General features: G+C 43.7%; 1 protein-coding gene across 2 annotated transcripts in view; it reads left to right on the top strand.

Moving 5' to 3' along the window:
• RSU1 (Ras suppressor protein 1) overlaps window positions 1–26,013 on the top strand; it is a 183,866-nt gene that overhangs the window by 27,975 nt on the left and 129,878 nt on the right. For both annotated transcript variants that reach the window (XM_006265859.4, XM_059729048.1), the window contains exon 4: window positions 24,972–25,092. In XM_006265859.4, coding sequence (XP_006265921.1) covers window positions 24,972–25,092 — 121 coding nt within the window. The remainder of the gene's footprint in view (window positions 1–24,971; window positions 25,093–26,013) is intronic.

The raw sequence follows: 26,013 nt of genomic DNA, 5'->3' as shown, positions 1-26,013 counted from the left end.
GGAGGTGGGGTTATAGACATTTCCTATGCCCGGAACCAGCCACTACAGGGAGGGAAGGAGGTGCTGTGCCCTCCCTCCCCCCTCAGGGGTTGGGTGGGGCCTTCCTGCCATAACAGCAAGACTCCTGGCCCTGCAGTGGATCTGCCAGCTCCCCCACCCCCAAGAGTAGTGGGACCCAAGCAGGACGATGGGCTCCCAGCATCTCTGACCACACTTGTGCTGCTGTAGCCTGGACCTGAAAGGCTCCTCCTCACTGGGCCCTCCCCAGCTTGCTCCAGGATAAGTGGGGGGTCTGGTCCCAGCGGGGTGGCCTCCGCCGGGTGTGCTGCATCTTTACCACTTCTGCCCATGGCACTGGGGCTGTGTAGGGCCTGGCCCTGCTCTAAGGTGGGGCTGAACATACAGCTGGCTCAGCCCAAGGAGGCATTGCAGCAACTGCAGCAGGCAGCCCTGGGTCTGAGGGGTTGCTGCTGGCCCCTTGTATGATGAGCATGGCCCCAGGGCATTCCTGAGGGGTAGTGGTGCAGCAGGACAGCACAGCAGGAATCCTGGGGGGCATGTTAAGGCTGCAAGAGTGGCCTTCCAGGCTGGAGCTGCTGCACCACTGCCCCTCAAGAATGCTGTGGGGCCATGCTCACTGCGCAAGGTGGCAGCAGCAACACCTCAGATCCAACATCACCAGCTGCAGCTGCCATGGTGCCTCCCCAGGCCAAGCCAGCTCTACGTTCAGGACTGAACCAGGCCCTGCAGAGTCCCAGCACCATGGGTGGGAGGGGAAAGGATGAAGTGCACCCAGTGGAGGCTGCCCTGCTGGGACCATCCCTTCCCCCTGGGTGAGCTGGGAAGGACCCAGCCTGGCAGTGTGGAGAAGCCTTCCAGGTCTGGGTCACAGCAACACAAGTGCAGTGGGAGGTTCAGGGAGCCTGTTGCCCTGCCTGGGCCCCACTACTGACATGTGGGAGGGAGTGGGCAGACCCACTGCAGGGCCTGGAGTCTTGCTGGTGGTGGCCAGCACCTCCCTTCCTCCCTCCTCTTGGTGGTGGGATCCAGGCACAGGATAAGTCTGCACCCCTGCCTCCATAGCCCAAGCTCCTGCCCATGGGGGTGAGTGAAAGTTGTGGCTTTGCAACTGGGCATTGCCCCCCTACTATGCCTGCTGCCCCCTGCTGATGGCTCCCTGCCAGCGGCTTGGGGCTCACGCAGTACTGGGTGCATGGTCAAGACATAAGGGCCAGGCTGTTCCTGCCAGAGTTCGCTAAACTAAGTGTGCACTATCAGTTTAACTGATAAAATTAGAGGAGGTTAAACAGATAATTTTTTAATGATATTTACATCCCTAGTTTACAGCTGTTTCAGCTCAGATGAGGCTAGCATCCAGCTTGTAAATGAACTAATTCTTGGAATCATGAACATGACTTATATACAGAATGGAATAAAATCATGTTTTTGCTTTTACAGTTTGTCTATACATATAGCAGTTCCTTTAAATTAAAGGTTTGTATGGTTATTGAGGGAATGAGTATTTTTTTCACATAAAGGAGCATTGTCAAGCTGTCTAACCCTGAACCACGAGCTTTCTCCAGGGGGATATGAATAAAATTTTCCAAGCAAGGAAGCTACTGCTTCTTCACAAAAGCTAAATATAGGTGTTTGGATAGACAGTGTGTCTCTTCTTAAAAAGGCTAAATTTCAAGTTCATATTTTTGTATTTGACACTTTTGACCTAATCTTTTAAACTATACAATTAATTATCTTAGCAGATCGTTCTTAAGTTGACTTGGGAAAACAGTGGCGGTGACATTTGACATGCTCCACGAAGGTCATATTAGCATCTTTTACTAGTTTTCTGGCATTTAAATGAATGCACTTGCTAGTGTTATTCTACTGTTTATAAGTAAATATGTCCATTTGATACAAAAATAAATATGCATAAAAAGTTGATGTGCATATCCTCTTGTAATCAGTATATTTTATTTGGCAAGTCAACCACACTAAAATGAGCTATGCTTCATTAATACATATCAGGATAATTCCATTAACTTTCATTCCATTCTTATGAATATTTTTATACTGTTAATATTTTGTACTCTTAATTATTTTTAGTATCACTCCCATTACTGCTTTTTTTTTTTTTTTGTATTAATCTTCCTGTAAATCGTTCTTCATCAGAAGGTCATATTTGCATTGACTTTCTGGAAAATATTGGACTTTGTTTTCAGATATCAGGTGAAAATTAACAATGTTCTGCTAATGAGGGCATTTTGAGCTTCCTGCTGCTTTTGGTAGCACTACTGGTAACTAGTGAGGTTGGCTTTGCTTATCTCTGCTTTGAGACATTAGTTTGAAAATTACAGTGGAATTAAAGCTTTCAGAAGGGACTGAATTATGTTGATTCTGCAGGCTTTCTTGGGCCAGTCTGTGGTGAAAAGTCATGTAGGCTGGAATGACAATCAGCCCCAAACTGTAATATCCAGCAAGCAAACAAGGTTGAGAAGAGGAGGTATTTGTTTCTCCACTGACCTTTTACCTGTAGACACACAATGCATGAAAGGGATTGGGTTATACTACTGATGTATTTGACTCACTTTCTCTGAGCATGATGCTTTGCAATAAAGCCAGACTAGGTGTCTATTCTACAGTTAGTCTTTTTATTTCTGATCATGAATCCTGTCACTTCTATTCCTGTTTTCTAAGTTAGTAAACAAAGACCTATTTACTGATCTTGTTTATGTTCATCATCCAAATTTCTTTTTTAAATGGTTCTGAAGTTCTGTGTAAGTACTTATTTAATAGGTGAAATTCAGAGCTGGTACCACCACAGATATGACTTTTTATCATAGAGATTTCAATGGTAAGTACTTGGACAACTTAAACTTACTTTTATTTAGAAATCTCATTAATGGCAGAGTAGTTAAAAGGGAGGTGACTATAAATACAGGTGTTAGTTGTTATGCACACGTATGTTTGGAGAAGTTATAAAAGGGGAGCTACTGATCAGGTATCTGCAACTGTTGTTATACTGGGTGGTTGTGTGTGTTTGAATTGTGAAGGATACGAATGTAGCAAAACCTGCTACAATTTTAACCCTGGATGAAGCAATGTTAAAGTTGGGGCAGTTTTGCTACATCCTTTTTGTTCTAGGCTTATCCATCTATAACAGTTAGAATGTAACAGCTGCTGCACAGTTCAGAACAAGTTTTCCCCCTTATGACAGCTCAAAGTGTATGTTTGTCCATATCCAGGATAGCCCAGTATCCTTCTAAAATTTGCCCTTGGACAAGAGGTCATGTAGTACTGTCCCTTTTAAGTTGACTGTGTATGGAGGGTGTGTCATGTGCATGCTCCTTGGCATAGATACACTTGTGACTTGGGCTAGGAACAGACATTGTGTTTATCATGAGACCAGTGGTTCCTGTTTGTCCTAGAATAGAAAAGTCCCCAGATTGGTGTGTATACATGCAGGTCTTGAAGTTGGAGTTTTAGAGCTGAATGCACTGCCACTTCGCAAATTGATTCAATGATGTAATCCCAGGAGTACTGTTCATATGTACTTTGTGATGTCCCGAGACAACCTGCTAGTGCTTTTTGTCCCATGAATCGTTTCAGAGTTTATCCTGAGAGCAAACCTGGGCATCTGAACAATTGCCTTTTGTCTTGGGAGGAAATGGCTTCTCCCAGGACAAATAGAGGTCTGTTTGTATTCCTATTGATCCATTAAATGCCCAGCATTTTGGAACAACATGAAGCTTGAGAGGAAATAGCAGTGTTTCCCTGTATGAGTTGTTAGCACTGGATTTTGACTAATTTCAAACATCTTTTGCAATAATAACCATTGGGTGAAGCATCAGAATCCATGAGACCAGGATGCTTTGTGTTTCAAGCTGGGTGGACTTTCAAAAGAAAGAGTTTGAGGTTAGAACAGTGGCAGTTCTACATTGCAAAGGCAGTCTGCTTGGAAATCTAAGAAGCAAGTATCAGCAAAGACTGAAATGATTTGAAAAGTGGATTGAGAGTCTAGTTTTTTTAGCATGCAGTCTTTGTAATGACAAGATGCTAAAGCACCTGGTCTGCAGACTAAAGAGAGAGACACCTTTGGGGCATATCTGGAGCCTGTGCGATAGATTGCAAAGATTTACTGTGGTTCCTTTTAACATTGCTGGGCCATTGCTAAAGGTCTGAAATCCAGGTGGCACTTGAATCCATCTTGAACAAATACTGGTATAGTTTTCACAGCCATAGATTGGGCATATGTCTGGGTATGGTTAGGACCTGTGCTGTTATTTTCTATTGCAGAACAGCTGCTGGGGACCACTGCTGCTAACTCTTCAGTGTCTGGTTATGAACAGAATAATTTTACTTTCAGAGTAATTTGACATCCTAACATTAACTCTTAACAGTCACATAAAGCACACAAATATTTTCCAGGGGAACAAAGCCCTCTTGTTGAAGCATCTGACAGGAAAGTGTTGTAAAACTTGATATCACAGCTGGGGGACAGACTTATTTGTTAGTTTGGTTTGCTCTTTCAGTTTTGTGCCACTTTCTGGTGATTTTTGGAATTGAAGAATTTTCCCTTGTTCAAATGCAAGTAATACCTGATTTGTCCATTAGAGGTCACTGTTTAGATGCCTTTAACTTCAGCTCAGATTTTTTGAAAGAGAAGTAAACCATTGTGTAGACAGCAGGAATTTATTAAAGCATTGTTTCACTTTGGACAGTGAAACAAACAGTTGCTGCTGCTTTGTCATCTCCCTGCCCTATCACTGTAACTGCCAAGATTATATCTCACTTCCAACCTTGCCGCATTCTTGTTCTGTCTCTGCTGTCCATTCCCCTTCTTTTACTCTCTTTGATTTCCTGGCGCACTCTGCAGTGTGGCTTTTTCCTTTCATGGTATTGCTTTTATGCCTGTTCTCTTGCCCCCCCGATTACTTCTTGTCAGAATTGCAGTAGGGTTTTTATAGGTTCTCCTTCAGGGAAACTTCAATCGCTATGATTTCTTTTCTTCCAGGTACCTTATGTGTACTATCACTTGCTTTTCCTCAACCACCTTCCTCCTTTTCTCTAGCCTCATTGTCTGTGATTTCAGCTCCCATGTTGATGTCCCACCTGACCTAATAGGTTTCTGCTTCTTGCTCTTCCCTCTACTTTTGAACTTCAGCCCTCCCTTAATCATTTCAAAGAGAAGTAAGGCTAGAATGGATCTCAAGAGATCTTCTAATCTAACTGAGGATCTACTTTGTCGGTCATGATTATTTTCTCTCCTTATCACCAAACACTGTTACCTCTTTAATGCCTCCATGTTCAGCTTCTTACACTTGCTGCCACCTAGTCTGCTTGAACATTACTTTTTGCATCAGCTTTCAATAACTTGTCATCACTATTAAACTCTACCTTGTACTTTCCTGCTTACCTGATTCGTAATACAGTTGAATTCTCCTCAGCTATTACAGTCATTCTGTACGTGTTTTCACCACCTCCGCCGCCTCCTCCTCCTAATGCACAAGCTTCTTGCCTGCTGTCCATTATTCCTCTAACTATCTTCAATTCCATCCTTTCCTAGCTGCTGTTGCCCTTGACATCACTCTCACTGTTCCTGGCCCTATTTTTTTCAATCTCTTCTTCATCTCTGGTCCCTTGCGTCCATAATAAATGTGCTTCCTGGTCTTTCTGAAATTGGAAGGCTACCTCTGAGTGTGTGTGTCTTCCTAACTACTGCTACAACCCAGGGAATTATGCGCAGAAAAATTCAAAATTATGCCAAATTATATACTTTTTTTTCCTTTTTTACAAATTAAACTAAATATAACACTGTCTTGAATCTTCTTTAGAAATATATGCAGATACTTGGTATGGTTGGGAGGTGTGTGTAGGGGGAATTTTGCAGGGGTTGTGAAGGTGAGGGTTGTGGGGGGGTGTGGGGGCTGTGAAGAGGTATGGGGCTTGCGGAGAGGATTGTGAAGAAGTGTAGGGGAGTGTGTGTTGTGTGTGGGGTGTGGGTATGAGAGTGTGGGGTTTGTGGGGGGAGGGGGCTCCCCTGCCACACATCTTAACCCCCACCCCATGGTGCACAGCCCCTGCTGCCATTGACTCGGCAGCAGAAGGTGGGGGGAGCCTCGTTGGGGTGCTCGTGGCTGCGGCAGGCAGAGCCCCCAGTAGTGTGTGCAGCTCCAGCTAAGTCCCGAGGGGCTGCACATGTTGGCACAGAGCCAGCCCAGCCTGCTGGCATGTGACTTCGGACCAGACTGGGCTGGCTTCATGCCAGCACGTCAGGCTCGTGGCACTGGAGGGGGCGCTGCACCACCATGGCCACCAAGGTGGGGCACCCCCTGCCTGCCTGGAAGCAGTAGGGGGTCGCAACTGCACGCTGCCACTGCCAACATGAAGCACCATGGTGGTGGTAGCAACATGGAGTTGTGTCCCCCAGCTGCTAAGCAGGCAGGGGGTGCCTTGCCACAATGGCATGGTGCTCCTGGTGGCAACAGCAGCAACACTGAGCCTTCCTGCCTTGCTCTGATATCCCATGCCCGCTCTTGCCCACTTGGTCTTAGAGGCAGCTTCTGCCTAGTGCCAGTCCAGCCAGGCTGTAGCCCTATGCCCCACTGCAGGTGCAGAAATCTGGGGGGCATGTCCCCCTTGTCATGCTCCCTGATGCATCACATGTGCCCCTCTATCTCCATAGACTTGTCTTCAGGGAGCTGTGGGAGCTGCTCTCCCTGACGCTGCCTGCCTGTATTGCCACCCATGCCCATGTGTGCACACATACATGCATGTGGCAGCCACTGTCTGATTGCCCTCCTGCTCCCCCCAGCATCAGGCAGCTGGCAAGGAGAAACCTGCATTTTCTTGAATTTTTCTTTCTTTAAAGGGGAAAATTGCATTTTTCCACAGGAAACAGAAAACCTTGATCCCTAGTCATATGCTCTGTAGGAGACCATTTTATTTATGGTACTGAGCTCCCTGAAAGGAAACTTCATTTTTATAAATATGATATATAGGGGGGATAATTTGAGAAGAGGGGAACAAAATTATATACTAAACCTAAGTGTGCGATACCTCAATTTTATTGGAATTTGCAGGTTAAATATGGTATTGGCTTTTGTGCTTGTTAATCTTGCTAAATGAAAATCCTGACCCTTTGATGTGATACAGATGGTAGTGAATTTTTACATGTATAAAAATGTTTATTTTTACTTTAATCAGGAGCTTGTGGGGAAAAGCAACAGATGAATAGTACACGTGTAAAGGAGTACTAGGTTCAGAAGAATAAGTTGTTATAAATCTAAATTACCCAGATTTTAAATTGTACATCAATATAAAGGAAAAAATAAATAAAAATTCAGCCACATCTTCCACGTAGAACTTCGGCAGTGCTGCAAACACCTTTGGAATGTCAGGATTTAAAGGCAGCTTCATGTTGGGGTAAGCAGAGTCAAGGATGCGAAGCATCAGCTGAATTGCCATGCCATAAAAATTCAGACATCTCCTCAAGTTGATTCTCCACAGAATGGTTCCTTGGGTAAGAAAACCTGCAGCCCTTAGACAACGTTGGCATCAGTAGTAGCCTGGAAGCTGTTACCAGTATGGCTTCTGGAAGAGCTGTATACCTGTGGACATGTAAGTACGGGTCACATATGTGGAGAACCCTTCATAGGGGGTCTGGAAAACTGACCTTTTCTAGGCCCATATGCAGCTTCTGTAGAGACTCCCTTATCTTATCCTCAGTGAACGATGAGGGCTCTCGGTTAGGATTCACTGCCTTAGGCAGGTGTTCAGGGTACAGTTTGGTTCTTTAATTCTTAAAGGTGTAAGCAAAGCAGTCTGTATATGTGTTGTTGAAAGGAAAAGTTTTTGAGCTTGTTCTTTGAAGTATACAGTTGAACTGAATTGCATTGTAATAGCAAGATCCTGTGCAATTAGATTTTTTCACTGGCATATCAGGGATATAACCAATATCCCTGTTTAGTAATTCAAACTGAACATTATGAACCACTTGTTCTCGCACTTCATAGTTTCATTTTCTTAACTCATAGTTCAAAATTCTATTCACAAACACAGTGTTAAATATGTAGCTGCCTCTAGTTATGCTTTTGTAACTGATTGAGTAAGAGACTGAAATTATCGTAACCCATGAGAAATAACCTTCATCATTCACTCAAGACCCCAACACGCTTGTCTCCAATTTATTCTAATTTCTGTGGGTGATTTGTCTGTATAGAATAGTGTGTGGTTTATTGAAAATATACTAAACATCAATGTCATGAGCTAATTTTCGGAAAAAAGAACAAAATGTTTTTCTACTGATGTTTGAACCCAAAATACTCTTATTTTTTTAACATGAGCACAGGTTTATCTATAGCTAGCATGTTTAATTAGTACTCATTTGTTAGTTTCCTATATAGCCATAGGAAAGACTCTCTCTCAAAAGTCCCCTCTACGTGTTACATGTATTATGCAATTACTTGGTTAATTGAGCAATTTACTTAGACTGCCTACGTGTACAAATTATCTGTCACTCCTTAAGACGGTCCAACCAGCTATAAAGTTAGAGCTGGAAAATGCGTAATAACTTTATAGCTGTTTTTTCTAGCTTTAATTTGCATGTATAGCAGGGTCGTCCCCCCCATGGCTGGGAGCCCCATCAGCTGATGGGGCTTCCAGCTGCAGGTGTGCACCATGTACTGCTGCTACTGGGAGTCCCATGTCTGATGGCAGTACCACTTGAGCTGCTGTGGCTGGGAGTCCTGTCAGATGGGCCACCACTGCACCGCCACTTCCCCTCTCTCCCCTGGTTGCCAATCGACTGCTGGTGGAACCCCCCCACCCCACTTGTCTGGCCGTTGGGAGGACTCCTGCCTTCTTGACCAGCTGCTGGGGGCACACTGACCCAAAAAGGTTGAAAACCCCTGTTCTAGAGTAAAAAGTGAAAATGCTTCTAAATGAAAGAAGCCCTTACAGTATTGGGCAGAAGCCTCATTTAATCTCTTCAGTAAATTTAAATGTCATATTTTTGGGCATGGTTTTACATACCCCCCTCCCTCCCAAAAAAACATGCATCAGATTTACAATCCTTTGCTATTAAACAGTGTACTTTCTACACTGGCAATTTCTTTTTTTTCAGCATCCCTGGTCACCAGCATTTCTCTTCAAATTCTAACTACTTCTTAAGCATTCTTCTCAAAGCAGAATATGTTTTTTGTCCTTTCTTCTGTCCTTCACTAGATGCCACTTTATCCCCAGGCTCTTGCCTGACTTTCTTATGCTCTTAGCATTTCTCCTTAGATCCAAGCTTCTAAATTAAAACTGTTTATTGATGTATTGCTTTGTTAGCACACCAGCACATCAGTGAACTATAGTGTAATTTAGAAAATATGTTCTTAAAAGCATTTTGGAAACTGCAGTGCTTCTCATGGACAACTGCATAAACAATTCTACTGGCTTCTGTAAAGAGCTGAAGATTAAGGAGGCAGGAAGATTTTTTTGCAATATGTTCAATATTATAGCGACTACCCTTTTTCACCTTTCTGGTGGTATAAATTTCAAAGTGGTGTCTGCATCTTTGTTGTTCATGTTAAATGGTGCGTTCTTGGGACAGGGACTGTCCCTTACTCTTTTCTGTTAAGCACCAAGCCTGCTGTCTGTGCTCAACCAATATTTGAAGCTGAAGAGGGTGGGGAGTGGAAATAGCTATTCTTCCTCTGTTAATTCCTCTCTCATTTCTGTGAAGTAGATTGCTTCTCTCTCTCAGTAACAGAGTACCCTTGTTAGATGAATCTAAATAGGATTCCAGATCTTGAATACTGTAGACTTGGCACAGAAGGTGTTTATATGTTTAGGACTTGATATATCAGTGATGTAGTACAACGATGGGATGGGCACAGGGTGAGAGAAATACTGTCATGGGCATTTATATTGTGTAACCTTGCTCTGAGTAGTCCTTTTGAAGCCAATTGAATCACAAGTGGGTTGCAGGATTGAGCCCATGTTGATGGGTCATGGGTTTATTTACTATAGAAGTTGTTTCTTGCTGTTGCCAACAATTTTAAAATTCGAATCCATAATTGATGGGAAGAACAGCAACTGCAGAAGTATTGTTACTGGGTTACTTCTACAGTTGTATTAGTCTACACCAGTGTATAGGCAGAATGGGTTAATGTGAAACTGGCATATAGACAGACCTACGTCTTTCTGACAACCAATCTTTTTTTACTTTTATGGGTAAATATTTCTATAACCTTTCTTTAATACCTCTTTGTGGCTTGGAATACTACTAAATGCCATATTCTTGGTACTATATAATTAGTTATTAATTAAAGAATGATTTTAAAAAAGGCTTGCTTAAAAATATTTCTAAAGATCATGGCAGTAAGAAAACAAATCTTAATATAAATGTTTCCATTTATGCTTCAGATCGGATTTCAAAGCTTGCTGAAGCCATGGAGAAGATTTTTCTAGGCTTTGGTTTAAATCTTTAATTGATTCCTAAAAAATAAAATTAGTTTCTTGTTGTTCTGCAAGTAGACAAATAGTAGTATTTTTCAGGAAGCAAAGCATTATATTTGTACTTTTAACTTTGAATATTCCAAATAAACTTAATCCAGAATGTTTGTCTTGTAGTTTACATAGCAAAGCTTTTTCCCCCTCTTATTGAGATGCATACACTTACTAAATCCCTTTACCAGTACAGATGGATATGGGTGTGGATTTTTTTAAGTCTGCTAAACATTCCTTAATTTTAGACTTAACGAATATGAGATATTATGATATACTATGGTAAGGACAGCCGCCACTCTCTTCAAGTTTATATATACAATTTAAAAAAAAGGATTTATTTGAAAGTTCAGTAATATTTAAAATGTTGCATGTACTTAAAAGATTGAGACTTGCCAGTATGAAAACTAAATTAAGGCCCTTAACTTGCATACCAGACTTATGCTTAATTTTTAGTGGCTGAGGAGTTGTCTTGACTTTAGTGGGACTGCTCAAAGTTTAAATTGAAGCAGTTGTGTAGCACTCTATAGGAGTAGAGAGAGAGCCCACAATGATCACACACGACTTTTTTTCTCTCATTCCTATAACATGCTCTGACACTACCACAATGAGTTAAATAAAAAATCTAGATACCAGTGAAAGGTAGCACTGTCAAGAGTTAAATTTTCTTTAATCAAAAGAAATCAGAAATTGCTTTTTCACCTTAACTTCTATACTCAGTAACAGCCCCCCTTGTTGTTGTTGTTGTTGTTGTTGTTTTTCTCTACTTTTTTCCATCTTACCCCATCTGCCTTTCAACCTCTCTCTCCTTTTTAAAGTAAAGGGTAATGGTGGGGAAGGATTATTTCTGAGAGGTGAAGGTTAGTGTACAAGCATTTCCTAGCCTTCTGGCTTCTGAAGATGACTCTGCTCCCCTAATGAGCTCCTTGGCTAGTCCTCATAACAGATATCATCCTTGGGTAACAAAAAAAAAAAAAAATCAAAAAATAAGCCCACAAAACAAAAACCCTTTTCTCTGTCCCTGGCACTCAGGGAGGGACCTTTTGTCTTTGGTTCCCAGCACAGGAGCCTGGTCTCCTTGTATCAGGCAGCAGCAGTCACTGCTTGTTTCCTTTTCTCAAGCTGTCCCTTCACAGTCCTATTTTAGCCCTCTCCTCTGGGGTTTTTAAACTCCCAGTAGGACACTTCCTCATGATCAGAAGGCCCACAGCTGAGTGCCCTTAACAGGGCTGACTGCCCCTTCTTAAGAGGACAGACCACCTTGTCACATTTGGTTAAAGAGATCAAAAGGGCAAAACAAGGTAGTTAAACCGTTGAGGGACGTAAGGCTTTAAAAAGCTAATCCAGGTAATGGGGTAAGAATCTGGAGTCTCAGCTGAAACCATGAGTCCGCTGATGACTTCTTGTGCCACAGTTTTGCATTCAGATAGGCTCTTAAAGTTCTGTTAAGAACATGTCCTCTGAGCTCAGTGTTGGACTGTCGAGGGAAGTTAAATGCAATAATGCCAACTCTCGCGGAAATGTTGCGACATTCCTGATTTCCAAGTCAAATTAATTCTAACTCATGAACTCCAGATAGAGAGATCAAATCTCGGGGTTTTTTCTTCTGGTGTGTGTAGAGCAATGCTGTGCCAGTAAGTCTGCTGAGGGAGAAGGAAGGGGTGGAGTGAAGCAGATCAACGCCCCCACAGTGAGGGAGAGAGTGGGCTAGGGGTTGGGGCAGGTTGTGCAGTGGAGCTGTGAGCGGTTCATCCAGGAGTGTGGGGGAGGGGGTCAACTTCCTGCTGCTGCATGCTGTCTCGGCCGGGCTGAGCCGACTCGAGGTAATTTAGAAACTGCTCGTTCGTCAGGGCAGGCTGGTGAATGGAGAGGCTGACAAGGTTTAATGGTTGTAAAAAACTTTACTTACGTCGCGGGTGGCTGCGACGGAAACGGTTCGGTCGTCTGGACAACAATGTGAGTTGCTCCAGCTGGCGAGGCCAATGCCAGTAAATCCGTCCATAACTCAAGCCGGCGGGAAAAGGGTACGTCTGGGATTGCGTTCGGCTATGGGAAGAAGGATCGATAGGTGATCAGTCTATCGACCAGCTAGCCGCAAGTCGGATCTCTAAGAGGCACTCTGCAGCGTGCTCAAAGCTCTTTGACTTGGGCGGAAGTCGCGCTAGTTTTTAAATGGCCAGCAAGCCCATTACCGGCCGCCACGTGTGAATAATTTAGCACTAGCCAATTGCGGGGCACGAATTTGCATCCGAATGGCGGGAGCTCTTTGCACTGTGCATTTCTGTGCTGCAAAGAGAAAATGCATCCTGCAAAGACAGCTGCAAAGTGGCGGGAACTCTCTCTTGCACGTGGGTTCTCTATGCAGCAAAAACCCTCGCTGTGCAAGAGGCTCTTATGTGTCAAGAAAATTCCATAGTGCCGAGGCACCAAACTCACTGGGTTATGACATGCCCCCTTGCCGACGGCACAACTGGAATTTTCGACACATGAGCACATCATACGGCATCTTTGTTAGAGGATTCACTGACTTGGCAAAGCCTTCACAACCAATATATATATAAATACATAAACAAATAACTTTGAACACATAACAACAACTGTTGATCATCGTCTGATTGGAGAACAGCCGCTTCAGTCCGTCTTCTCCTATAACAGGCAATGTCAATAAACACCCAACAAATGAAAATAGTGCCATAACAAGTCCTGAGCAGATGGGTTCTTTGCCATCTCAGTGCCTCCCTCGCAATTATCACTTTTTGGCTTCGAATGGACTGCAGTCTGGTCTCATAATCAGGTGGTTGTGGATTACCGCTTTTGCTGGGGCCAAACCTGTGAAGAAAACAGAATAACAAAACAAAACAAGAAAGAATCATAACTGGCTTCACTGCAAGGATACTGGGTGAACGTCGGAACGGCTAGTCATCCAGTTGTGATGAACGATAATAGGAGGACAATCAGGCTTTTCTTCCAGTTGGACAGAATAGGTATTGGGATATTGTCCTGGCCGTTGAACTGTCCCTTTGTGAACTTGTGGATGAGACTGATGAGGGTGAGGTATTGAAATCCACACTAACTCGTCAGGTTGGAACTTGGGCTCCCAAGGTGGGGGTTTCCGGATATCAGCTTCATCCCATAATGGTTTAGCAGTGTTTAGTGAAATAAGGACATCATGATTAAATTTAGTCCAATTTTTAAAAGTCCCTCCTCCTCTAAGGCGAAGCTGCTCCTTGTATAGACCTATGTGTCTCTCCACAGCGCCGTTGGACTGCGGGTGGTATGGCAGATGAAGATGCCATGCCACATTGTGAAGACGAGCAAATTTATCCAGAGCATTAGAGTTAAACGGAGGTCCTCCATCAGACTGAATTTCATGAGGGGGTTGCCAGGCGGCAAACACAGCAGTTAAGGCAGCAATAACAGCAGTGGCATTGCTTTTCCATAAGGGAATAACCTGCAACTGTCTGGTCCCCAAATCAACCACAACTAGTCCTTTATTTGGCGGTTTAGACCCTGGGAGGGGTCCCAGCAGGTCCACCTGCCAAACTTTTCCTGCCTGAAACTGTGAAGAATCGAAAGCTCCGATCTGATGCTTGGTTTTATGACACTTCTCTTTAGCACGTCTCACAGGCCTGAGCTACCTTTTCCCAGTCCCACCGGGCTCCATATGAGGCCGGCTCTGTAATGGTTCGGCACCAACGTTGATGACAAGCCCGTGGTCCTGGGTGACCCCAATTTTTGTGAAGCCACGCGAGGAATGGATTTACTTCAGGATCAGTGGTAGATGTGACAGGCAAGGCTATATCAGTCCGGAGTGGATCCTCCAAGAGCTTATCAATTACCTCATGCACTGGATCAGTATCTGGACGATGGGACTTAGTGTGCCTAATCAATGGAAGGCGTACAAATCTAGTTAACGTCCTCCAGATGTCTCGCCAATCATCCAAGTTTTCGGTGGGAGAAGCTATACCAGTAAGAATGTTATAGATATACTGCGAATCAATTGCGATGATCGGAACTGGGAGTGTATCATTATGATACAGCAAACAATGTTCTAGTACCTTCAGGAATCCTAATAATTCACATTTTTGGGACGAATTATCATCTGGGTCAGCTTGGAAAATTCCCTTATCATGACAAGCTTTACAGTAGTATCCATAGCCTCCTTCATGTCGGGAGGTTCCGTCTGAGGCCATCCATGCTGGGGCTGAAGTTCCATACAGTGTAGGAACCTTTTCATCATCTTCTGGGCTTGGATCAGGTACCGTGTCCTCCAACCTTCAGCAATGCCAATTATAATGGTGGGTAAGTACTAGCATATTCCAGGTCTTAGACTCCCCTTGAAAATGTGGGTCGATTCTTCCCGCGTCCAGCAAGGGTAACAATGTGGCACCAGGAGTGCGTAACGTCCCATGCCCCCTTGCTAACAGCTCCACCAGTTGTTCGGCTAGGAGAATCTTTCCTATAGCTCCATGTCGATGTTGTGCCGCTTGAAGCGTCTTATGGGCCGTATATACTAACTCATCGCGGGGGTTGTGCACCACAGCCCACACGTGGTTGGTGTTGAATCCAAGGGTTACGGTTAGTGATTCGCCCAGATTGATGGCATGGAGTTGTGTACCTTTAACCGTGGCTAGCAGGCAAAGCAGATTCTGCTGATCTTTTTCCGTCCAAGGCATGGACTTTCGGGACTTGTCACGAATCTGTCGCTGTAATTTAGTGAGGAGTGCCAAATCACTGGGTTCAACATAATGTTGATACCAATTTAAATGACCCATCGGCTGTTGAAAATGCCTCTTAGTGACAGATGGAATGTTTTTAGTGGATCGATGTTAGGACCCTCATGCGATACTCCGTGGCGGATGGAACCGGTGTATCGAGTGCCAAGGAACGTAATGTCATCTACAGGATGTAGGCTTGACTTTTCCTCGTTGATGGTCCATCCCTCACTTTGGAGGTGAGCAACTAGTTGGTTTACTACACTGGCAACTATAGAGCTATCGCGACCCTTGATGGCAATATCATCCACATAACTCCAAATTTTTAATTCTTTTTCTGGGGGAAGAGAATACGAAGCTCGAAAATTCTTCAGGGTGTTATTCATGGCACCAGTGGCTAATGATGGAGCGTTGCGATATCCTTGCGGACAAACTGTCCACCTGTACATGATGCCATCAATACACATATTTAGTATTCCTTCCGGGTCAGTTATTGGGATAGAAAAGAACATATTTTTCAGATCTAATGTAACTCCGACCCACGGACTTTGCTGGAACTGTGCCATCTCAAACATACACTGTGGCAGAGTAGACAGATTAGGTTGTTGAAGTACCTGACACCTTTTATTGACTTCTCGATAGTCCACGACCAACCAGGCTTCATTAGGCTTCCCAGGTTTCGCAACTCCCCATCCTGATGATAGGCCGTTACAGTCTTAATACAGCCTCGTTGCTCAAGTCGCTGCAGAAGGTTAGCAAGGGACTGTTTCAGAGAATCCTTAGTTGGGATTGGCCGATATCTCCAGGTGGTAGTGTCACGGAGTGTTGGTCGATGCCAATCCTGCTCTGGGATAATTACAGGTAATGCCTGTAGCGCTTGTTCCTTGAGGTCAAGCGCTTTTATCCTCGGGATTCCTAAAATGTTGATGCCCCCTAGAACGGCCTCTAGGGGATATCGGTGGTCCTGAACCCAAAACTTGACCTTCGTTGTGACGGCGATAGCGTTAAGCCCTTGTACCTTGATCGTCTTGGTGGTCTTTTGATGAGGTATCGTTGAGGTGATCACATTGGTCTGAGCTCCAGTATCGAGAAGGAAGGATACCTGTTGTTTGTCATCCGGATCGGTAGGGTTGTAAACAGTGAGTTCAGCGTATGGTCGAGAATCAGTAGGATCAGGTCTAAGCTGGGGAAGGCCACCGGCAGAGCCGACGGCCATTACTCGTTTTTTGACAGATCCTCAAAATTAAATCCCAATGCTTCAACCATACTGGCCTGGGCCCTGTCTCCCAAAAGTCTCAATTGAACCTTTGTTAGTCCGGAGTGAGCGAGAAGAAATCCGAACATAGTTCTTTCCTTCAGAGTTCTTTCCTTCGAGGTTCTTTCTTTTGGGTTCCTTGGAGGTGACCCCCATGGCTCTTGCCGAGGGGTATACCCTTGACGCCTAGGCCTCAATGTTGCAGCCAGGTACGCTGAAGGTCGATCCCTTGTGTCATTAGAAGCTTCCTCACCTTGCTTCATAAGTGCCTGCAATCGTGGGAGATGGCCTAAAAGATTTCCCAATGGTTGACCTGCCATCGGGTTCAAGAAGAGTCGGAGTGTAACAGCATTCACTCCTCCGTATACCTCCACGCAGGCATCTATGGCTTCCAAGGGCGTTGGAATTGCCCCGGGGTCCGATAGGTGACAATGAGCCCATCTCTCTTTACGCTGGACTGCTGTTAGTCCCATTGGATTTGTTCTTGGGCTCCATGAGAGATACGACACTCCAACTATAGCCAGGAGAAGTTGTTCTGCTGTAGCCTTCTTTGGGCAACCCTCGTGCCAGGTGTGAAATTTGTGAGTTACCTGTCCTACCACAAGCGCCGGGAGCGGGATGGGCCAGTGGGCACTGTCTGTGACCACATTCAAATCAGTAGTGCGCCCTCTGCTCCACTCTGCTTGTTGTGTCAGGGCACTCGCTTCTTCCTTATCCAGAGTGTCGGATCCAAATTCCACTATCAGTCTTCCCAACCACATGGCCAAGGTTTCTTCCGGCCTTATTTTGGATTCTTTGCAAAGCTCTTGTATCTCTGGTCTGGTGCGTGTACGAGAGATAGTGGTGGTACGTGTAGCACCATCTTCATCCTCAACATGCTTTGTCACAGCTATCGGGTAAGCTGCGGCAGAGAGAGGGTTAAATTCTGCATCTGGGAGTGTTGGGTATATCCCTCCTCCCATTGCCCCCTCCCCGTGGTAAAGAGGCGTGGTTGCAGGGAATGACGTTACCTCAGGAGGTGGAGTCACCAGGGGGATCCCCGCCGGGTCTTCCAAAACTCCGCCCCTCCTTTCCGGGTTCCCCAGGTAGCTCCCGATTCTTTCCGCGCCGTTTTCTGCTAGCAGCATCATGCGGCTGGCACTGTTAATAAATGCTGCTTCGGAGCCCTTTGCTGTCCGCTCCAGCGACTCCTTTGCCGCAGTATGCATCTGAGCCTCCAAATTCGCGTATTCCCTTAATAGGCCTGTTACTGCACGGAACAGCACATTTATCATCTTTCCCTTTTTCCATTTAATTAGACCCCACTTCGGCTTGTGACGGCCCTTAGTTTCCAAATCCTCCCGTAGCTGAACGAGGAGCTCATGGCCCCACGACTCAGGCACCAAATCCGGACAGTTGAACCAGTCCGCGGGGGTGGGTTCCCCCCCCCCTCCTTTAAGTATCAGGTGCATTGGGCGAACTCCTGAGCGGGGGTCAGCTTTTCTGCCTTCTGCGCTTTCACCCCGGCTAGGGATATTGTTGATGTTTCCTCCGGGGGCCGATAGTAAACCCGGTCGCTCCCCATTATGCATCCGAACTCCCCTAGGGATAGCTTTGTTCTCCATTCTTTCACTACGGCCTCTTCTCTTTTTATGGAGAAGTAACCATCAATACTTCTTTCCTCCCCTTCTGCTGCCTGGTGGTAAGCGATATGCGCCCATAGATCGTTAGCGTTCTCTACGTGGCGGTTCCCGGTGCGCCAGGGGCAGCACCCAATTAAGTTCTTCTCCGTCACCGTGCCCTTTAATCCCATCCTCGTCGCCATGTCTTGGCCAGGCTGAGCCGACTCAAGGTAATTTAGAAACTGCTCGTTCGTCAGGGCGGGCTAGTGAATGGAGAGGCTGACAAGGTTTAATGGTTGTAAAAAACTTTACTTACGTCGCGGGTGGCTGCGACGGAAACGGTCCGGTCGTCTGGACAACAATGTGAGTTGCTCCAGCTGGCGAGGCCAATGCCAGTAAATCCATCCGTAGCTCAAGCCGGCGGGAAAAGGGTACGTCTGGGATTGCATTCGGCGACGGGAAGAAGGATCGATAGGTGATCAGTCTATCGACCAGCTAGCCGCAAGTCGGATCTCTAAGAGGCACTCTGCAGCGTGCTCAAAGCTCTTTGACTTGGGCGGAAGTCGCGCTAGTTTTTAAACGGCCAGCAAGCCCATTACCGGCCGCCACGTGTGAATAATTTAGTACTAGCCAATTGCGGGGCACGAATTTGCATCCGAATGGCGGGAGCTCTTTGCACTGTGCATTTCTGTGCTGCAAAGAGAAAATGCATCCTGCAAAGACAGCTGCAAAGTGGCGGGAACTCTCTCCTGCACGCGGGTTCTCTATGCAGCAAAAACCCTCGCTGTGCAAGAGGCTCTTATGTGTCAAGAAAATTCCATAGTGCCGAGGCACCAAACTCACTGGGTTATGACACATGCACCCTTGGGGAAGGCATGGTTGCGTGGGCTGCAGCTGCTGGCTGCACCCTTCTGCCTTTGCCCCAGGAGCTGTGCCACATCCCTTACCCACCCAGAAGCATTGCGTGGCTCCCAGGGCAAAGGCAGCAGGGCACAGGCCTGCAACCCGTGTCTGCTTCTCATTCCCAAGCCACAGCCCCCCCCCCTTCCCCCCCCAGCCCTGCTGCTGCCCTCAATCCTGACCCACATTACCCTACATCCTGCCAGGGTATGCGCGGACCCCATCCCTTTCCCGGGCTTCACACCCCCCACACGCACACCCACAGCCCCCCCTACTTTTACAAATGACTCCCTCTCTCACCTATACACATAGCACGTACACATACACACTTCAAAAATTGCATCTCATGATTTACATTCCAACTCTCTTAATGTTTAAGTGTTTGGCTCATGATTTTTGACATGGTGGGGTTGGCAGTACTGTAGATGTTCTGCTGTGGGCTTTCCTGTTTTTTCTGGAATTGATCTTAAATCAATGCCAATTCATCCTTTTACATAGGGATTGCCCTAACTGTTCCTTGTAGGCAGCAGAGCAGCACCTTAATTAAGTTATTGTATTTATGACATTGGTAGAGGAGCAGGTGAGTGTTGCTTGATCTAGTGATGATGATCTGGTCAATGATGATGAAGGGACGTAACTGGCATCTTTGTCTGTAGCACAGTGGCTTTGTGAGAATTAAATTTTTATATAGTCAGTTGCTGGAGATACATCAGTTGAGATGAGGTGGGGAAGATGTCTGTATCTCAGTAGATCTAATCAACCCATTTGGCAGTGTCCTCTTCCCCTGCTTTCTTCCCTTCCATATCTAATCTTTCTGCCAGTCCATTCATAGCATCTGACAAAGTAGATTATTGGCTATGAAAGCTTATGCCTCTGAACCAGTGAGTCTGTTAGGGGCCACACTGTCATATCTTTTTCCAAGCGTAAAAGAGTAATGGGCCAGGGATCCTTTCCTTACAGGTCAGATAGGAAGGATGCATTGACTTTATGAACACGTTTCAATAAATGCAGAAGGCAAAAACAAGTTTGTTTGATTATCCAAGGCTCTTATTTATGTTTCTGGATATAACATTTGAAAATGATCCCTCAGTATGCAGATCAAGTATGGACACTGATTCAAATATATCATTACTAGAATGTCATCAATGAATGATGCACTGTATTAAGCAGTCATTCATACTTAATAGGCAGAAGTATTTGACCTTTTTGTCTAGTTTCTTTTTAAACTCAGCTAGAGAACAATACCAGTGTAGAGGTTTTGGGTTACTATTCTGTACATCCAAAGAGTTTATTTAGCCTCAAATGACTGTTCCCGAACTCTGTATTGAACGTGCTCTTCTAGGTCAACCAGTTGTCACAGATTCATAGATGCTAGGGTCAGAAGGGACCTCAAGAGATCATCAGGTCTGACCCCCTGCCTAGGAAGGAAAGTGTGCTGGGGTCAGATGACCCCAGCCAGATGCTTATCCAGCCTTCTCTTAAAGACCTCCGAGGTAGGGGAGAGTACCACCTCCCTTGGAAGCCCATTTCAAATTTCTCAAAGTATGGAGGCTATTTTGGCATTGGCTCATGCTAATATCCTCTGGGTTACTTTAGGTTCTTGGCAGAGGTATTTGAACAACTGTGAAACGAGCTTTTGAGCTGGTCCTTCTGTATTGCTTGGTTCTGGTCTGTCTTCTGATAGAACGGAGCTAAACCTGTGAGACGTAGTAGAAACTGCCTGACTTGAAGAAAAATCACTTTGTTCTTTTGGAGTCTTAAAGAAAACCAAAAGGAGAATCTATAAGTGGTGACAGCATGTAATGGCTGGGATACTGAGCAATTGAATGAGGTTCTTGATAAAAAGAAATCTTGCTCTTGCTTCTGGTTTCTTCTGTTGTTCTCACTGTTTCTGAATGGACCCTCACAGCATGGCATACCTGAAACTCCAGGAGGATGCAGAGACAGTGGGCTGCCTAATAGTGTCAGTATTTGCTTAGGAGGAGTTCTAGTTCTTGTTAATGACACTGGGCAGCAGATGTTCATAACAGGATTATTAAAAACATTATGGATCTTGTAAATATGTGGGCCGAATGTAACCAGGACTCTGGCAGTTCACTCTCAGCTCATCATGTAAGAGGATGATTTGAATGGAACTCTGCATCCCCTGTATATAAATTGTTAGGTCTTTCTCAGTGTTAATTCCACTATTTACTATGTGACTGGGGGGCTATGTTAGGATATAATTGTGGCATTTCAGTGAAGAACCTGGTGCCTGATACAGGCAGCTCCAAGTAAACTATTGCAGTATGTCCCTTCATCCCTCCTAGGCTATCATTGAACAATAGTTGTGGCCTTTTCTAGTCTACGAATTCTGTCCTGGTGTAAAGCTAGTTTGCAGGCTAAACATTCCTAAGTTTGGAGGCAAAATATGTCTTTATGTTCCATGGGCATCTCTTGAAGAAGCTGAGACTAAAACTTGCTACTGTGGAAAAGTTTTCTCCCAAATTAATCTAGTCACAAGCTAAACACCAAAGGTCTGTTGTGCCTTTGTCAGCAGCCACAGGAATAGCATTTAATCTGAATCTGTTGCTAGGATATTAGTTCTTTCCCACTATCAGCGTATCCAGGCAGCTTTCAAAATGGTCTGCGAGGAAGTGTTTGGAAATAAAGCATATCTGTGTCTTAAATATGATTTGCAATATAAAATCCAATTTGCTGTAACTGTACAAATATATTTCAATATGGGAGTGCTGTGCAGCTACACAAATTTCTGTTTTTCATTGGAGACCCTAAAAATGCTACCCTAGTCAAAAACTGCTAAAATCTGTTTCAACTTCAGTGGCTGCTGATGTTCTGGATGGGAACCAGCTAAACAGAACTTAATGCTTCTTATGCTGTCCTGCTGGCTATGTTCATTTGTATTTGTAACCTGTGGGTGCTACATAAACAAAGTTCCCACTTCAGAAGTCTTACTCTGTGACTCTCTTCTGTCCTACGTGGATTTTTGGCCATCATCTTCCCCAGTACTAGTTGGTCCTATTGGCTTTGTTGCCTTCCCACTCCTGAAAGCAGATTTTTAATGGTTCTTAATTATGAGATACAAAAGGCAGTGCCTAAGTTTTGTAATGTTTTGTTTTTGGGGGTGGAGGGGGTTGGTTTCAAAATCTAGAAACATTATATCTTTCACTTGTTTGGGTCAGGTTTTTAGAAAAAAACACTACCCATTTGTATGTGGATGTGTAGGAAATTAGTGATGAAAGCAAACTGGATCTGTTCTTCCTCGAGGACTAAACTATAACCTATCCCTTGCTGACAGAACTAAAAGAGGAATTTTATTTGGAAGCAGTGAAGCTGTTGACTTAGGAGGCTAAGATGGTCCCATTATTTTTTCTTTTAAAGTTAACTTTACAAGACTGACCGATTCAGGGAATTTTCAGAGTGCTATGGAAGAGAGGTCTTTTGCTTTTTTGGGGTTTTTTTGTATTTTGGGGAAGGGGGGTGAGGGGGTTGGTTTTTGTCTCCTTTTCTGTTCTTTGTTTTGTTTTTTGTATTGCTAACTGATTACAGAGTATATTGATGGTAATTCTCAAGAATCTGCTATTCTTTCTAAATAGTTCAGAATAGATTTGGCTGGTTAGAAGAAGTTCAGGATCCTGAATGTAGGGTTAATGTTTCAGTGTCCCCATAACCGAGGCCTAAATCACATTTAGCATAATTTGTGGTGTTAAATTGGACTGATTTATCTAGGAAAGTGAAATAATCTCTCATCCTGTCAAAAAGACCAATACCTTCAGACCAGGGTTTAATTGCATCAGCAGTGCAACTTTGGTAGGGTTGCATTCTGTCTGTCTGCATTATTCTTGGTTTGTAGCTAAATTGAAGCTATTATTTTGTAGTACTTCTGCTTCCTAATCCTGTGCAAGTATAGATATCCCTGATTATAAAAATCACCATTGGTATCAACCCATCATCTCAATATTCAACAAAAAGATTGAGTTAAAAAGGAATGGTAAAAGACATTATAATAATGGCTCCGTTGCAGTATTCTAATGTTTAGAACATTTGTATTATAAAGCATTGAAAAATCACTAACCTTTTATTTGAAATTTCATAGCAAGTTAAAAGCAAAAAAGTAAAAGGGCATTTGCCTTTCTAAACACCTGTGTAATTCCTGTTGACCCTATGGGATACGCTTGCAGGGGTGGATTAAATATACTAGTAAGAGTTTTGTGTTGTTATATTTTGATATGTATATTTTGACCTGTTTTCATGATTTCTTTTACAAAGCATGATAAGTGTGTCCTCCCATGAATGTAGCTATTACCAGGGTGTTAATTATAATTACGATATTTGTTAGGATTCTATTATTGTGAGCAATGTAATTGTGCTTATAATCATGTAAATGTGGCACTGTAATGTTCTGCTATGTAAAAATCTCACTTTTAGGCTGGAGGAGGATTGCCTCATGCCAAGTATAAAGGCAAATCGAGGCATCAAGGGCTTTATAATTATTTTAAACCTGCTCTCCACTCATCCTGATGTCAAGGTTGACCCTGTACAGTGGTGAACATCAGACAAGTCACAAGCTGCAGGGCAAGCGATTAGTCACCCCTTTTTCTCTGGTTCTTGTGTAAACTTCATCTGTGTGCTTGAATTTTAGTCTTAAGCCCATAGAGAAGAGACTTAAATCTGTATAGCTTTTTAACCTTTTATCTGCATGAGCATATTCATATTGTGCTTCAGAATAGCCCTTTCATATTTCTCAATAATAACCAGGTATTGATCTGTTGCTAATCTAATATAACCTTTTTTGTGTGTATTGATTACAATGCTTTACTCATGGGAGGCAAATCAAAAACTGGCTTGGCTGAGCAGTTCATCATTTAGGGCTGAACTTAAATTGTCGTGATTTAGTTGAATATTAAATGGATGACTACTCAGATTATTTAAACAGGAGGCAGAATAGACCATCACTCAGAATGGATTTTTGTTTCATTGTTGCCATCTCAGACGTTTAATAAAACTGTCATTTAGCTTTGAGTACCCAAACTATCCATTCTTCTGATTTGACTAGTGAAGTGACCCAGAACTTTATGGTAAATTTTTGAGCTGCCAGCATGTGCAGTGTGGTATCAAAGGTGTAATAGGGTAGCCCTGTGCCTTAGGCAGCTGCAGTGCAGCTGGCTCATAGCTGCTGCATCTGTTGGATTTTTTTGTCTGTTTATTTGCACCCTGTCACCCCAAGTGGGTCCTGAGGGCTGTGATACCTCAGTTGTGTCCCATTCTTTCCCCACCTCTCCCCACAGGGGTGATGGGATGCCAGGTGTGGTTCTCATGGGGGGAAGACCATGAAACCCTAGGGCCAACAATCAGTTGATTGTTGGTCCCATGTAGAGGGCTTTGGACACAACTTTTAATTTGTCAGTGGATGGGGAAGCCCAGGATTATGATCCTGGGCTCCCCCTGCACTGGTAAATAGTAATGATGCAATTGGTATTAAATCTCTGGTCCTGCCAATCGCACTCCTGCCATGCGTGTGTGGCAGAGTAGGAGACTCAGTCATTGGGAACAGAGATCAGATTGCATTATGCCATTAAATGAATGTGTGCTGGGGATCATAGCATATTGTCACCAGCTCCACAATGGGACTCTTTATTCAAAGTATTTAAAATTTCTAATAACATCTTTTGTTCTGATGAAGCCAAAGTGGTTTGTGTCACCTGTGGCTTTGAAAGTAGATTTCAAACAGAGGCACCAACAGGCCATCAGAGAGCACTGGTGTGTAGAAATATTGTTTTGTATTTTGGCATCACATAAGCATTGTTCTAGGCCACAGAACTACTTATACTTCTTGCATTGAAGAGATTAGATACAATACATCAGCAGTGTTGGGACTGGGGACCAGAGTCCCTTAGCTCTACCCTCTTGGAGGAGTGCTCACTTGACTGTGATTACAGAGATTAGTCTAGCTAAAATGAGTTTCTCCCATAATGAAGCAAGCATCTTTATTTTTTTTTCTTTTTGCAGCTGTACCACCAAATATTGCAGACCTGAAGAATTTAGAAGTGCTAAACTTTTTCAACAACCAGATTGAGGACCTTCCTACTCAAATTAGCAGCCTTCAGAAACTTAAACACCTGAATCTTGGGTGCGTATCTTTAAAGCAAAAATTAGCTATAGAACATTCAAGAAATTATCAGTTAATAGCAATTGCATCTCAGTCAGAACTTTTATTGCGTAGAAAACTCCTTCTCTGAAATTATCATGAGCAACTCTCAAGTTTGATCATCTAGTCTCAAAAACTGGTGCATGAAAAACATACCAGTCTTGAATTTAATTAAAACAGAGCAATAAGTACTTAACTGTTTTCCCATTACGTTGTCCTGCAGTTTTTGGTATTGGTAACTAATAGTGAACTACTTGTTGGATTCAAATTTAATTTTGTTTTATGTGCATGTCAAATGTAGTTTCCTTAACTATTACTCCTATTTATTAATTGTATTTTCACTGGTTAAGATCTAGGAACTGCTTTGTCCTTTCCTCCTTAAGTTCTCCATACAATACTTAAGTTTAAGCATTGATTAACTTTTAATTTTGTTGCATCAGTTCCGTGATTGAGGAGATACAACTTCCATTAATGTATATGATTTTTATTATTTCTTCAACAGGACTGCAATGATAAAAATGTAACATGTCACTTTACAGCTTTCTCTTTGTATGAAGGAACATTTGTATAATTAACTGTTATTAAACAATTGTGTTTGTCAGAGAGGATATTACATTTTTTTTTTGTCTGTGCAAAATGTCTTCCCTAACTTAGATGACTCTGCAAAACACTGATCACTGAACTTCATCATTGGCTGCCATAATGCAAATATATCTTTTCATCTCTGCAACGAAGATGGTTCTGTTCCTCACTTTGTCTTTGGTTGCCTACCTTAGTGGAGTAGGTACTAATTCTCAGCAGCCTTTGCTCACTTGGAATTAACCTAGAGATTCAAGAATCAGCATATTTGCTCAAACAAACACAGTTCCCAGTATATCACAAATAAAGGTTAAAGTCATAGTT

Source organism: Alligator mississippiensis, chromosome 5 (genome assembly GCF_030867095.1).
Source record: "Alligator mississippiensis isolate rAllMis1 chromosome 5, rAllMis1, whole genome shotgun sequence".
Lineage (NCBI taxonomy): Eukaryota > Metazoa > Chordata > Crocodylia > Alligatoridae > Alligator > Alligator mississippiensis.
Note: the sequence above shows the minus strand (reverse complement) of the source record. Positions and strands in the feature narration are given on the sequence as shown.